The 16,368-nt window shown below is 46.4% G+C and overlaps 1 protein-coding gene across 8 annotated transcripts in view; it reads right to left on the minus strand.

The window, feature by feature from the left end:
• The window catches only part of SHANK2 (SH3 and multiple ankyrin repeat domains 2), a 510,912-nt gene that overhangs the window by 20,399 nt on the left and 474,145 nt on the right, over positions 1 to 16,368 (minus strand). For all 8 annotated transcript variants that reach the window (XM_077322114.1, XM_077322109.1, XM_077322108.1 and 5 more), the window contains one exon: positions 9,172 to 11,581. In XM_077322114.1, the coding sequence (XP_077178229.1) occupies positions 9,172 to 11,581 (2,410 nt within the window). The remainder of the gene's footprint in view (positions 1 to 9,171; positions 11,582 to 16,368) is intronic.

Here is a 16,368-nt window from a genome sequence, read left to right on the forward strand (position 1 = left end):
ACCAGATATGTTTAGCTTCCAAAGATAAAGAGAAGACAGATTAATATGCTACTGGGGTTTTACCAGTTTGACAGGATGCCCCCAAGGTATTACTGAAGCCCCAGCCACTTTCTAAAAGCTCATGGAAAAGGTGGTAAAAGAAATGAATCTCTGGTATCAGTTAACTTGATGATCTTATAGTATCTGGGAAAACACTGGAGGAACATGAAGAGATGCTCTTGAAGATGCTGGACTGGTTGGAAGCCCATGGATTGAAATTATCTGTTGATAAATGCCAGTTCTGCCAGACTTCTGACAAAAGATACTGACAAATATGTAGGATATGTAGTTTCTCAAGACGATATTAGTACAGATCCAGAAAAAAAATAGGCCCTGCTTAATTGACCCAGGCCTTGCCTTTCCAAAGATTTAAAGACTTGTCCTTGATTCACTGGATACTATAGGTAGCTTGTATAACCTCTGAATTACTTAAATAGACAATACTAATCCAACAAAATGAACCCTAGAAGGAAGCAAAAGACACCCTGTATCCAGGGAGACTGGGGAGTTTGTATTATTGTCCGGACAGAAACTGTGAGAGGGTAGGTATTATCTGGCATCTGACTGAAGCATCAGTGTTGGCTTTTGCAGACACATTGAATCCTTTCATCTTACACTTGGATGTCAGTTCAAGAGGACTGGGATCAATGCTGTATCAAGGAACTGATGTGGGGAAAGGAACAGTTGCTTTTACAAGCAGACAGTGTGACTGAGTACCATATCTACAAATTGGAATTTTTAGCATTAAAGTGGGCTTTCATGGAGAAATTCTTTGATTATCTGTATTATGCCAAGTTTCAAGTTTGGACTGATAACAATCTTACTTACATAGCTACCACTGAAAAGCTAGTGGTCAAAGATAAATTTTCTGATTATGATTTTAGTCTTCACTACCAGGCTGCCTTATCTCAGCAGCCTCAATAGGATGAATGGACCATGGTTCTGAGGAAGGAGTGTGAGCACTGTCTAGCAGGTGAATTAGAATCATTGCACTCATGGAAGGTTGTGTGGCTGAGACAATTCCATCTATTTTACTGAACCTTGTCTCCTTTCAGCAGACATCTTTGCCTCACCTTAATTTAAAGGAATGGAGAGAAGCACAACACCAAGATACAGAGATAAAGAAAGTTTTTCCTTTTCTTCAGAGGAACAATAGGCATCTGCCTTGTATGATACTTCCTTACTTGGAAACTGGTCTTCTGTGGTGGGAACAAGACAAATTAAGGATAACCAGTGGGATGTTATATTGCATAATATTAGACCTGGTGAATGGGCAGTGCAAACAACTGGTAATGCCTTGAAGCTACAGATTAGCAGCAATGAGTGCTCTGCATGATGACTGTAAGTCCACAGAAAGGAATTTTATTGGCCTTGGATGGCTAATGGTATTGCCAGGAAATGTGCAACATGGAGTCTCTGTGTTCAGCAAAAACCCTTAGAGAATATTAACACAACAGGGCCTATGGAGCTGGTCTGCACCATTTTTTTTGTCTGTAGTGTCAGACTATCAAAATATATTGCTGGTGATAGACCAATTTATGCATTATGCACAGGTCTATCCCACTAGAAATTAGAGGGCCAGCACTGCTGCAGGGAAATTTCTTTGCTGTATATGGGCTACTGACTTGCATCCATTCAGATCTAGTCCCTGATTTTGAACGACGACTGCTAAAGGAAGTGTTGGGTTTGGCAGGGATTATAAAGTCAAGAACAATCCCTCAAGGCAATCCACAAACAGAAAGATCCAATTGTACTTTGCTCAACTCATTGGGGACACTGCAATCTGAGTAAAAGATCCAATGAAAGCTTTCCTATAGCTTTCCTAGTACAAGCTTACAACTCACAATGGCTTGACAGGGTGTGCAGCATAGCCTCAGACTTTCAACAGATCTATGCTTTGGTATGTCTGAGAACAGAAATGATAAGCAAACTCCAGTATGTGGAAAAGACAAAGCAGCACTTGTAGGAAGCCTATTGGCTAGCCACAGCAGCTGCCCAGAAAAGCACCAATTACAGCAAATATCACTATGATGCCCAAGTGCAGGCATACAAACTCCTACAATGGGACTGGGTACTTATAAGAAACCCAGGCATCCCTGAAAGCACAAATTGGATGAGCGATGGAAGGAACTGTCATATGTTGACCAAAAAATGGGAATTTTGCCAGTCTATACAAAGAAGCCCGAAGATAGTGATGGGCCTGTGAAAACCCTTCACAGAAATCACTTCCTGCAAGGTACATCTGAAGCAGAACTATCAGAAACCCAACATCAGGGTGAAAGGATAATAAATACTAATAAGCAACTGGGAAGGTAGAAGAACCTGCCAATTCAGTATTTACCCTTTGGAGAGAATGATGATACCTCCAAATCAGAGGATGGGTTTCAGGGACCTGCCTTGGGGAATGCGATGTGACACTGTTAACTCTCATGCACAGGCTATGGCTTCCTCAGAAAATATGGCAAAATACTTCAGGACTAGTGTGATGGTATCTAGGGATCAATCCCATGCACAGACCCATAGCCCAGGCAGGGAGGAGGTCACATTTCCCACCTATTATTAGATCAGTCAAGGAAATATGGCCTGTCAGAATATTGATGAATGATAAACGTGTTTCCAGTCATGTACTTAGACAAACATAGAAAATGTTTGTTAATTGGGTTTGGGCATGGATGGATGCAATTTGAATTTGATATACCACTCTATTGAGTGAAAGTATTAATGGGGGAAGAATGTAAGCCTGTCTTGGAAAAAAGTCTAGCTCAGATACTTAGATAAACCTAAGGTCAGACTGGACTAGCAGATAGCTGATATGTACATATGTTAATTTGCATGTTTAGTAAAGGGTCATGGGGCATGATTTTGAAAAAGCTGCCTTGACAATGAGATGTGGTATAAAGCTGGACTGGGCTAGCTGAAAGGATGAGAAGGTAAGGTAAGGTAGTGCTCTGAATGGCAAAGCTTGTTTTACAAACTTCGCATCCTAAAAGGATAGAAAAGTCAGCACTGGGATAGCTAGCTGGGAAGAGTTGAAGCAACCTCCCAGGGAGAGTTACTGGGAAGAGCTAAACAGCAAGAATTGCTGAAAGCTGAACACATCATTCACTGCATTGAAATCAAAACCCTAGTACAGAACTGCTTTAGTTTGTTTTTGCCAAGAGGTAAGAGGAACTGCTTCTAGGGCAGTGGACCTGCGGTCCGTGGCCCAGTGCCAGGCTGCGGTTCCCTCTCCCTGCCCCCCCGCAGTAAAAAACTTCCCAGGCCGCAAGCTTGCGGCCCGAGAAGCTTCTTACTGTGTGTGGGGGGAGGGAATCAGGGCCGCGCCGCGCATTGCGCATGCGCGGCCTGGCCGCTAATGCGCACATGCGTGCTGCGTGTCTGAAATTGTGCATGAGCGGCACTTTCGCGCATGCGTGCATGCACGGATGTGCAGCGCATGCGCGATTTCGGCAGCACGCATGTGTGCATGCGTGGCCTGGCCACGCATGCACAATGTCCGGGTGTGGCCACGCATACGCGCTGCGTGGGCGTGGCCGTCGCCCTGCCGGTCCCAGCCGAAAAAAGGTTGGGGACCACTGTTCTAGGGCAATGAGAAAACTTGAAGACTTTTCCAGTATCTTCACAGGAAGAGTTTCTACTGTTCCAAGAACACATTCTTGACATCTGGGACTTCAGGCTTAGTTGCAGAAAGAACATACAGTGCTATCTGTGCCTTCTACAAAGTGGACTGTAAGTAGGACTCTGCTCTGGGGCAATGGCTAGTAAACCAATCCTTATCCATAGTTCCTCTATATATTTGTGAAACAGCCTGGGGGGTGGACGTGTCCAGCTGTCCAAGTTGGAATAGTACCAAATTGGAATAGGATTGGCCCTGCCCTTGTACCTCCCACCCTCCGTCCCTGGACTCTAGCCTCTTTGCTCTCGGACATGCCTCAGTGCCTGGAGCCAGCAGCAGGTAAGGGAAGAAAGCCCTGGACAAAGGGTCGTGGTGAAGGGCCTGCTAATGAGGGCTTCTTGGCCTGCTAAGCAGGGCCTGCTAACAAGGGCCTCCCAGCCTGCTGCCTGCTTGCTAAGGAGTGCTGTCCTGGGCCTGCTAACGAGCTGGCCAACCCCCGCCCACCCCACTTGATCCGGCTGCAAGCTGCGGCCCAAAGCCATCTTAAGCTGCCTGCCTAGGAGCCAGGGGAGGTGACCCTTTCAAGGCCCGTTCTTAGGAATGGGCTTTGCAGCTAGTATTGATATATTAAGAAATGGTTTCTGCAGTTGCTTTTTTGTTTATATAGACTCAGAAGAAAAAAGGAAATCATGAGGCACAATGATATAGTAGTCTTCTCTGTTTATAGGTAAAAAGGTTATAACATAAAGTCTAAATGGTCAAACATATGATCAAACATAGAGTCAACCAAAACGGGATCCTAGGTTAAGTGACCCACTTTCTGTTTTATCTTCATCAGTGGTTGCTCTTCCAATATACTGTCACAGTAGTAGTCTTAGTATCACATTGGCAAAATGTTCATAATCATCTGGGGATTTCATAAAGTGCTTATATAAGCAAGATCCAGGCTGCGTATGGCCTTAAAGGTTAATACCAACACCTTAAACTTGACCCGGAAACAGACTGGTAGCCAATGCAGGTGACGAAGTGCCGGCTGAATATGGACCCTCCAAAATGTCCTAGTGAGGACCCTAGCTGCCACATTTTGCACCAGCTGTAACTTCTAGGAATTCTAAATTCCTAGATCTACTGCCATGACATTCAGGTTTTCCCTAAAAGTGATCACACTCATGCTGCTGCTCCTCCATCGTGTCCCCACCATCAATCCTCCCGCAAGTACAAATAAAAACATACAATTTAAACCAATACGTTAAAAAAACGTTAAACATGCCAGATAGCCTACTCGGTTACTAGGCCTGGGGACAGATATACTAGAGTTTCAGCTAAGCTTACATAGGAAAGAGGTGGGGCAAGGGGGCCCATTCAGATGTCAATGAGTGCTTAATTCCAAATTCGAAATAGGCCCATATCATAGCTGGCAACTCATTCCAAGCTGGAGCCATGGCTGAGAAGGACATGACTCTGTAGAGGCCAAGTGCACTTCTCTGGAACCCTGGATCGCTAGCAGATTGTTGCTTGCTGAGCGAAGTGCTCTTTGGGGGTATACTCAGAGAGGTGGTCCCTGTGATACATAGGCCCCACATAGTATAAGGCCTTAAACCAATGCCTTGCACTTGATCTAGAACTCAAGCAACCACTATAGCTGCTGAAGAACCGGTCAAATGTAGGCTCTCCGTGGGGTCCTCTTGACGACCTGAGCAGCCGCATTCTGGACCGTCATTTTGGGGTCCGGAACAAGAGCCCGCACAGCATAGTGCATGTTACAGTAATCTAGTCTGAAGATGACTGTCACATGGATCACTTTGACTAGGTATTCTGGGTCCAGATAGGTGAAGGTGGAAAAATACCGGCTGAGCTACTGCTGTGACCAGCGTCTCCATGGTGAGGAAGGCATCAAAGGTCACTCCCAAATTCTGAGTGTGTATATGCATGACACCTGCATACTTTACTGAGCAACTATAACTTGTTAACTTCATCTGCAGCAAACTATGAATTACTATAGACTGCAGATCTGTAGCGAGATTCATCATAGAAAAAGATATATCTATAAATCTCACTATACAGTAGTGCTAGGATTGATGCCTTACTTTACTGCCATATACACTCCAATGCCACAGTTACTGGACCTAACAACATCACCTAAACCATCGAATCGCTCATCTACAAATACTGTATATGCCATCAAAGGCAACATGGGGCAAACAGGTCAAACCCTCCACCAAAGAATTAATGGGCACAAGTCTGACATCACAAACCACAAAATTGAAAAACCTGCAGGGGAACACTTCAACCTTCCAGGACATTCAATAAGGGACCTGAAAATAGCTGTTTTATTGCAAAGGAACTTCAAGAACAGGCTAGAAAGGGAGATTGCAGAAATGCAAGTTATTACAACACTCAAAACTATGACATACCCTGAACTCAACAAGGACATAGGTTTTTTTTATCTCACTATTCATGCTAACCTTGTTTTACTCATGTATCCATATTCCTTGCAATTTATTTTATTTGTGATAATGTAACTGTAAGGTAATGGTTATGTAATGGAATTTTGAGTTTAACTCCCTGGTCTTGGAATGAGATAATTGCCAGCAATTCCCTTCCAGGAATGTTTCACACTTGAATGGTGACAGATGGGGCAAACAGCAAATGGTGGCGTGAGAGCCTTTGAACACTGACAGTTATGTTTTTGTGAACTACAACTGAATTCCAGGGGATTGATTGGCTGTTTTGGCAAATAATTATCATATGGCAGTATTTGGATGTGTGACACAGTTTACTAATTTAACAGAATTAATTTTTGCTATATATTCCCACTGTCATGTAGGGAGTTCTTAGTCTGAGGAAGAGTGCTTGCACTCGAAAGCTCACACCTTGAATAAATCTTTGTTGGTCTTAAAGATGCTACAGGACTCTGCTTTTATTGTACTACTTCAGACCAACACAGCTACCCATTTGAATTAAAGCCATATATTTAGTTCCCTAATTATATAGTACCAGTTCTTTGCAATATTACAAACTATAAACAGTTCTAAAGAACACAAAGCAAAGCATAAAGCAAACTACATAAATCTTTAGATGCAGAAAGCTAGCTATACTACAATGATTATTTAATCATACTGATCCAGAAGCCTATTTAAAACCCAAAATAGAATATGCATGCACACAAACTTTGTGTATGCAAATGTCCTACCTCCACTGAAGTACTAAGAATCACAATATTTAAGAGTTCCATGGAATGAATCCAAACATTGACATATAAAAATAAATATTCTCTGGCCTTCCTACCTCTGACTGAGGTGGAAAATGGAGGGTATTTATTTCTTGTTCTCACGTGTACGTTTCAGTGGCCCATATATGTGGCCTACCTCTGAAGAGCCAATGAATTAAAGATGACAAGCTGCACAGTAGAGGTGAGGAGCTCTTGGGTCATTTCTATCTCACAGGGAAGTCACTTACTATTCAGCAAACAACTAAACTGACTAGGGCTGAGTGACTTTCCCTGATAAGCTGTGGGTTGGGTTTTTTGTCCCTGCTTTCATACAGAACCGAAATGTTCCTCTGTCCTGAGTTGTTACCATCTTAATAATACCTGCCATCATCATCTTGGAAATAACCTAGTACAGAGGCATAAGACATTTCCTTGAGACTCCAATAAGCATAGTAAATGTAGTTTTTTAAAGAGATATTAGTTGAAGACAGAGCCCACTCCCTTCTACACCAACTTGCATAGAAACAACTGGCTTTTCCAACTCTGTTCTAGTTACCCAGACAATTTTAAAAGAGATAATGCATTATTATTGGCCAGGACATGTTTGTTTGTTAAGGAGAAGGATTATCTTTAATAACTGTACAGAAGAAGTAGTAGTACAGAAGTAGTTTTGGCAAGTGCAGTTTTCTCACCTCCACAAGACAAGTTGCACCTACCAAATTCCATTTTTGGTACAACTTTTAGGAGTACAAGGCCTCTGATCATTGGCCTCTGATCATTCTAGGAAAGGTTAAATAGTAGATGCAAACCAAACAACTCCCCAAATTCTGTATGTATATACTAGAGTTAAGCCTACTTTAGAAGTTGGAAGGTCCCTCCCTCCATGCCAGCAGTAATGGCTTCCCCACTGCCCTCTCCCTGCAGTCTGATGGTGAGGACTGGTGTGTGTAAGTGTGTGTATGTGGGGGGTGAGGGGTTGGTGGCTCCCATCCACTTTTAAAGCAGGTATGGCAGTAGTGGCTCCCGTCCCACTCTCCGGACACTGGTGCTGGGAGGCTGGGAGCTGGCAGCAACTTCCCCCATGCCATGTGCTAGCACTGGTGGAGGCTTGGAGTTGGGTGGGAGTGGGCAGCAGCCCCCTCCACATGGCAGTGGCAAGAGTGCAATGCCAGGAGGCAGCAATGTGTCTTCTACCACAGCAGCACTGCTCCTCATCATAGAGGTTTGTGCCATGAAGGAGCATGCATGGCAGCTCCCATTAGGCAGCTCCCAGCATGAGGCTGGGAGGTGGCAGCATCCCCTCTGGCATTCCAGAGCCACTTCTGACCCCATGTGGAGGCAGGCAGCCAGCAGCCATGGAGGATGTTGGCAGCCATGGCACTGAGCATGCACTCAGGTTCCCACCACCTGCATCTGAGGCCTGGAGAGTTGGAGTACATCGGGGCGGGGGTGAAGCATGTGGGCAGCCTGCTGCTGGCTGCCCCAGAAAGGAGGAGTTCTACAGGGAGCGGGGCAAGGAGAAGGTCATTGTCATCAGAGGCTAGGCCCCAGTAGGTGCAAGAGGGACTGAGGAGGAGGCAGGTGGTTGGGTGATGTCACGGTAGCACTGAGGAGGTAGGCAGAGAAAGCAGGTGGGATTCTAAGACCCGGTAGCACTTAGGGGTCTTTAGTAGAGAGGGCAGCCTGAGAGGTCCTTAGTAGAGAGGGCAGCCATGAGGAGGCAGGCTTGGCCTCAGTGGCATGCCGGCCCTCTGACTGGTCCTCAAAGGGAGAGCCCTCTCTCCAAGGTCCAATCATCACTGGAATACCCTGCACATTTTATTATATGAGGATATTGCTGACTCTATTGGACTACTTAAACTGGATATAAACAAAAATATAGGCTGTGGCTAATTTGTGCATTTCCTTACTTTTCAGATACAAACAAAATTAAATATGAGATATTTCAAACAAGTAAAATTGCAGCAAATATTTCATAACTAACCAAAATTATTTTGACTGGGATCCACATTAGGAAGGGGGAAAGTCCTCCTGATACCTGCATGGAGTACCACATACAGCCTATGAATTGTGGCTTCTACTCTATAAATATTTTAATAAATAGAAAAATGAAGGAACAAAAGTTTACTGCATTATGCATTTATCTTCTGTAGATTCACAAGTATATCAAAAATTAATATTGTAGCATCAGGATCATGCATTATTTTTTGTGGAAATATAGTAGACATTTAATATATTTATTGTAGTCAATTTTTAAGAAATTAAAGTTGGTATAAACTCTTTAGAAAATGTTAATTGTGTTTACCTTGTACTAAGACTTGCAGGTTTTGTTCCAGTAGGCGACTCCAGTCCTTCCCCTGGCTTTGATGATTTGTCTCTGTTCATTTGCTGGAGTATTGAATTCAATTCACTAATGACATTAGCCTTTGGGCCTGAGAGAACTGGGCTTTTAACTTCTGTTACATCACCCCAAAGCTTAGAGGTCCTTTGCTGTACAATTTTAGCCATGTTGGGTTGTGTGCTGATAGGAGGTGGGGGTGGAGCAGGTGGAGGAATAACAAAACTATCTACAGTTTCTTCAATTAGCGCATCCTTGTAAAGTGCATTGCTTTTGTTGATTATGGGCTTCATTTTTGGCTTAGGAGGTACTGGGGGTTTGTCCACCAGAAATGTTTGCCCATCTGCATAGACTGTACAAGTATCCAAATTCTCACCACCTTCAGAGGACAAGGTAGAGATGCTGGACACAGTTGAGATAGTGCTGGTTGTCTCTAGGTGATGATCACTACCGCTTCGACTGTCCACCTCTTCAATCCCAGAGTCAGTGACATTATCAAAATTTTCAGGGGGTGGTAAAAATGAGGCAGACAAACAGTTTGAAAGACCCATCGGTTTCTTACTGTCTATTGAATTTGAGGATTGAAGTTGGTTATATGAAGCAGATGGAGTTCCATTCTTTCTCTGTTTGAGTAAGTCTGTTAGAGCAGAACCTTGAGCTGAACGGTCGTCCGGGATATCAAAACTATTAGCAAATTCCAAAGGAGGTGGCAATGGCTCAGTAAAGATAAAATCTTCATCGAGGTCAACAGATGCCAAAGGAGGTGGAGGGATACGAAATGGCAAAATGATAGGATCCTCTACAGAGCCAACTGCTATAATAGTTTTGCAGGGAGATGCAGGTGGTTCTGGCATGCCAGCATCATCTAATCCACTTTCTGCTGTTTCTGTACTTGGCTGTGCATCTGGTGGAGGCTGTTCAGTATTCACATCTATCTCAACCCTTTCCTCTTCATTTTCAGGCGTATCGTTGGGTTGTGCAGTATCTACTGTATGAACCATAAGAAGGCCAGCTGACTTCTGTTGTGAGGTATCAACAATATTTATCAGCATATTCTTCTTTTCTTCAGGCCTCCTCTCCTTAACCATATCTGCCTCATATTTGTTTTCTGTTCCCTGTCTTCTTAATGGACCATGTGTATTTTGCCTAGCAATTGTAGCTGTCACTGGAAATGTGGTTTCAATGTTGGACCGCATCTTTGTATCTATATAAAGGGGTTTGTTAAGGTCTGCTTTACCAGATTCTCCCTTCCCTGGAATTTGTTGTGTTTGCTCTTTCATGGCTCTATCTCTGGCAGAAAGGGCAAGGGCTAAAGGTGAATTTGGATCCAGTAATTTTCCTGTGAGTGGATGAACATAGTTATCCAAACTAGACATACCAACATTCTGAGTAGCCAATGCATTGTTTTCTGAACACACTGTTGTTGGGGCTGAAGAGTTTGGTGTCCTTGTATCACTTTGATTATTCAATTCATTACTATTAAAATTATTTTCGGAGTCTCTTGGTGCTGGGATGGGAGACGGTGATACAAGTTGCCTAAAGTTATCTTCATTACCAAACATTCCCTCTTCAGTAAACTTAGATTGTCTAATACGTGGTGTTGGAGGCATTAACCCAACATCTTCATCTCCAAGATCCGTGGAAAGGAAAGCTGGAGAGTTACGCCTAGCTTCTAATCTTTTCTCCCTGTCCCGTACTGCCCCAGCAATAGCTGCTGCAAATGGACTGACAGTCAAGTTATCTTCAGGTCTAAGCTGTCCTGGTTGTTCTGAAGATTGTGGGTCAATTTCCATGCTGCTCCCTTGGCTACTTTTTCCACTACTACTGGTAGATGGCTCTTTAACAATAATGGTTGGAATTGGAATGGAACAAGTTTTTTCTGGACTGTCTTCAACATTAGATTGTTTTACTAGCATTCCCTTCCGTCTTGCTGGTTTGGCTGGGACATACATTGCCTTGCTTGCTAGTTTTCCAACCTCAGAGTATGGATTTTCTGGCATCTGACCTCTCTTGTTTCTGAAGCTTGCCTGAGTTGCGGCATTTCTGCTATATAAGTCCTCAGAATCTAGAGAATAACGGTCCAACTCTCTTCGGTAATATATCCCTTTGTCCCTTATCACCGTTCCCATATTTTCAGATCTACCCAAAACAGCTATCTTTGAACCTGAATTCTGATTAAACGCAGGCTTTATTGTTCCATAGATTCTAGGCATTGGAGATTTGGGGGAGTTGTAAAGTGAGGGAGAAGGAGGTGGTGGTGATGGAGGTAAAGACTGTGGTGGTGGAGGAATATCTTCAGAGGTGTCTGGCATAGATAGACTTCTAGTAAATTTTAGCATGGGAGGAGCCAAAAATTGCCGTTCTTCCTCTGTTATACCTTGAAAAAAAATTACAGGCTACAATTTTAAGATGCTCCTTTGTATGAGTTAACATCCAGTAACACTGCCCTGAGCTGATCCTGGGAGGGCAGTATATAAATTCAATTAATAATCATAATCATAATCATAATCATCATCATCATCATCATCATCATCATCATCATATAACTGATGACATAGTAAACAGGGTACCATATCTCATGTTTCGTGCAGCCTGCACTGTATGATTTAAGAATGTTTGCAGTGGTACCTTGTTTGTACTATGACTTCTGCTGCAATGGCTCTTTGAGAATTGTCTTATATGTATACATAGAGAGTTACGTATCCATATAGGCATTAGTGATGATTTTCTGAGGTCTTCCTAAGAGGGTGAAGTAGTTAAAGATTATACAAAAATGATTTTTTTTAATGACTCTATCGGTGAGCATTTAGGATATATATTTTTTAAAAAACAGCAACATTTCTATAAAGACAAAGAGCATCATTTGAGAGGTACCATTAAATGTTGTCCAAAGAAATATAATGACTACAGGGGTAAGTTTAGTACCCATTTACTAAATTTCATGTTGGACATTAGACTAATGATAATAATAGAACGAGACATGACATGTCTCTAATTTTCTGCTTATGCACTGCAACCAAATATAATAAAGGATTTTATTAAATTAATATTTTGTAAGCACATTTTTGTGGTAGAAAAAGCCTCTTTCATCAAACAAATTAATATTTTTTTATTTTTGCTGCTTACTATACCTGCTCATTGTATGAGCAAACACTTATAAAAGAAGGTGGATTAATATTTTAAAAATGAATATATACAAGTGGAAAGACATTCAAAGAGGTGTATCATATCCCACTTTCTTCCTCCCCCACTATTTCCTCTTTCTCTTCCATAGCATCTCACTGGGGTTGGAGGGCCTGGTTTGAGGATTCCTGGGGTTTTGGGTATGGGGCATGAGGAAGGAAGACTTTGGGGAGGGGGGGGACCACAGTGGGGTGCAATTCTATAGAGTCCAAAACTGCCATTTTTCCCAGGGGAATTGATTTCTGTAGGCTGTAATTCCATTACAACTCCAAGCCCCACAGAGATTTGCAACCACATACTCTCCCTTTTGTGCTTCCTTTTCTTATCCCTCCCCAATCTACCTTTATCTAGTTACAGTCTTCAGATTTCCTTCCTTCTCTCCTCGTCTGGTTGAGTTGTGCAGTGGCTACCAGTGCAGGGCCAGGGCAAGTTGTGTGGTGCTTGCCAACACTGGTCCAGGCCATGACCAGTGAGGGAGTGACTACTGTTGGGCCTCTTCCTTCTCTCTTTCCCACCTACCAGCCAACTTTTAGCACCTTGAGTCTTCAGCTTTCCCTCCATCCTCACCTGACAGCTTCTCACCAGGAAAGGTCTGTCTGGGCTATGTGTTGGCTGGGGCTGGGCCAGGGCTAGGCCATGTAGTAGTCTAGTTCACTTGCACAGTGGCTGTTATCAGGCCAAACCAAGTACCAGTGAGTTCCCGGTAGTCACTGCTAGGGCCTATCCCAGCAGTGACTATTTTTTTTAATTTTCAGAATTTTTGGGGTATTATGTAAATGAGTTTGAAGTTTTTCAAATAGGGTATTTTATCAATGTTTTATTGGTTGTAAATGCCTCGAGCCGGCTTTGCTGGAAGTGGTGGCATAAAATGCGATAATAAATAAATAAATAAATAAATAAATAAATAAATAAATAAATAAATAAATAAATAAACAAACAAACAAATAAATAAATAAATAAATAAATAAATAAATAAATAACTCATACTCTATCAGGGGTAGGGCCACCAGCCTCCAAGTGGGACCTGGAGATCCTCCCAGAATTACAGCTCATCGCCAGACTACAGAGATCAGTTCCTATGGAGAAAATGGATGCCTTAGAAGGTGGACTGTGGCATTGTACCTCGCTGAGGTTCCTGTCCTCCCCAGGCTCCATCCCCAAATCTCCAGGAGGTTCCCAACCCAGATCTGGCAACACTATCCTCCGTCTCCCACTGGTGGTCAGGAGAGACCTGGCCATCTTAGTATGGGGCCATGACAATGAGGGGGCCCTTTCTCAGGCCTCTCATTTCATTTCTGCCTTCTACACAAGGATTTGTTTTACAGAAATCAAGGTTAGAAACCTCCAATGGCCATTGAGAGTTCAATGGGAATTCTTTTCTTAAAGTCAGTAGCATTTCTGTTAATGTGGGGGGAGTTTCTCTTGATACTATTTTTAAAACAGATTTCAGATTTTTCTGCAATCCTGGGGCTTCTTTCAGCTTTGTCACTAGCTCCATTTTGTGTCTTTGTTGATCATATCCTCTTTAGATCCGTCTGGAACAAGATATATTGATTTTCTTACATATTCAGTGACATTCATCTGAATGAAATGTAATAATCTGTACACCGCCCGTGGCGCCGCGGGCGCCACGGACTAAATAAGACAGTAAGAGGTTCTGGGGCGGGATGTGTCCGGGATGAGGAAGGGTCCAGATTGGACCCTTCCTCATGACAGACAATCAGAGGGACCAATCGGCAGGCGCGAAGCGCCTGCCGATTGGTCCCTCTGATTCCCGCCGCCAGCAACAGCGAGCCGCGCGCAGCGCGGCTCGCAGTTGCTCCTTTGCCGCTGGCCTGAAGCAGCGTCAGGCCGGGGAAAGGCTCCAGAGAGCCTCAGGTGGGGGGGTGGCCGGGCCCGCCTTTCCCCAGCCGCAGGAGCGGCTTCGCAGCGTCGGAGACGCTGCGAAGCCGTTCCTGCGCCCGGGGAAAGGCTCCAGAGAGCCGCGGGTGGGGGGGTGGCCGGGCCCGCCTTTCCCCGGCCGCAGGAGCGGCTTCGCAGCGTCGGAGACGCTGCGAAGCCGTTCCTGCGCCCGGGGAAAGGCTCCAGAGAGCCGCGGGTGGGGGGGTGGCCGGGCCCGCCTTTCCCCGGCCGCAGGAGCGGCTTCGCAGCGTCGGAGACGCTGCGAAGCCGTTCCTGCGCCCGGGGAAAGGCTCCAGAGAGCCGCGGGTGGGGGGGTGGCCGGGCCCGCCTTTCCCCGGGCGCAGGAGCGGCTTCGCAGCGTCGGAGACGCTGCGAAGCCGTTCCTGCGCCCGGGGAAAGGCTCCAGAGAGCCGCGGGTGGGGGGGTGGCCGGGCCCGCCTTTCCCCGGGCGCAGGAGCGGCTTCGCAGCGTCGGAGACGCTGCGAAGCCGTTCCTGCGCCCGGGGAAAGGCTCCAGAGAGCCGCGGGTGGGGGGGTGGCCGGGCCCGCCTTTCCCCGGGCGCAGGAGCGGCTTCGCAGCGTCGGAGACGCTGCGAAGCCGTTCCTGCGCCCGGGGAAAGGCTCCAGAGAGCCGCGGGTGGGGGGGTGGCCGGGCCCGCCTTTCCCCGGGCGCAGGAGCGGCTTCGCAGCGTCGGAGACGCTGCGAAGCCGTTCCTGCGCCCGGGGAAAGGCTCCAGAGAGCCGCGGGTGGGGGGGTGGCCGGGCCCGCCTTTCCCCGGCCGCAGGAGCGGCTTCGCAGCGTCGGAGACGCTGCGAAGCCGTTCCTGCGCCCGGGGAAAGGCTCCAGAGAGCCGCGGGTGGGGGGGTGGCCGGGCCCGCCTTTCCCCGGGCGCAGGAGCGGCTTCGCAGCGTCGGAGACGCTGCGAAGCCGTTCCTGCGCCCGGGGAAAGGCTCCAGAGAGCCGCGGGTGGGGGGGTGGCCGGGCCCGCCTTTCCCCGGCCGCAGGAGCGGCTTCGCAGCGTCTCCGACGCTGCGAAGCCGTTCCTGCGCCCGGGGAAAGGCTCCAGAGAGCCGCGGGTGGGGGGGTGGCCGGGCCCGCCTTTCCCCGGCCGCAGGAGCGGCTGCGCAGCGTCTCCGACGCTGCGAAGCCGTTCCTGCGCCCGGGGAAAGGCTCCAGAGAGCCGCGGGTGGAGGGTGGCCGGGCCCGCCTTTCCCCGGCCGCAGGAGCGGCTTCGCAGCGTCGGAGACGCTGCGAAGCCGTTCCTGCGCCCGGGGAAAGGCTCCAGAGAGCCGCGGGTGGGGGGGTGGCCGGGCCCGCCTTTCCCCGGCCGCAGGAGCGGCTTCGCAGCGTCTCCGACGCTGCGAAGCCGTTCCTGCGCCCGGGGAAAGGCTCCAGAGAGCCGCGGGTGGGGGGGTGGCCGGGCCCGCCTTTCCCCGGGCCGCAGGAGCGGCTTCGCCGGCCTTCTCCTGGGAACTGCGATGGCCGAAGACCAGCAGACAGCAACCAGGACCAGCGCAAGGTTTGTAAGTGGACCTGGGGTTCTGACTGGCCTTGGGAGGGAGGACCGCGGCGCTGCTTCTCGGGGGGGGGGGGGTTCTGAGAGAGGGGGTGGGTGGGTGGCTGAGAGTGTGTCCCTTACCCTGCCCCCTTCTCCCCTTTCAAACCCCCTCCAAAGACTGCAGGTATTCCCCCCCCCAAACCCACACTCACTGCTAGCGCCCATTGCATTTAGAACTGCAATGGGCTTGATTACTAGTAGCAATATAAGGTTGGTTCTGATGGTTCCCTTCTGATAATCAAAGAGCCTTACAATGGAGGAAGGCTCCTTTTCTTTCCTCACAGTTGAAGGGAACCACTGGAAATGTAGTACTTATGGAATAAAAACATAGTCCATAAACATTATATGAATAACTTTTAGATTTGCTTTCTGAAGTTATAAGTGAAGTAATTGTATTTTGCACAGAGTATGAATTCCAATTAAAGTATTCAGTCAACTTTTAAAATAGACAATTTGTATTAATTTAATGGCAATTTGTTATAGGCAATTTGATTTAGGCTCAAAGCCAGATCATGATTAAC

This window comes from Paroedura picta, chromosome 2, assembly GCF_049243985.1.
Source record: "Paroedura picta isolate Pp20150507F chromosome 2, Ppicta_v3.0, whole genome shotgun sequence".
Taxonomy (NCBI): Eukaryota; Metazoa; Chordata; class Lepidosauria; order Squamata; family Gekkonidae; genus Paroedura; species Paroedura picta.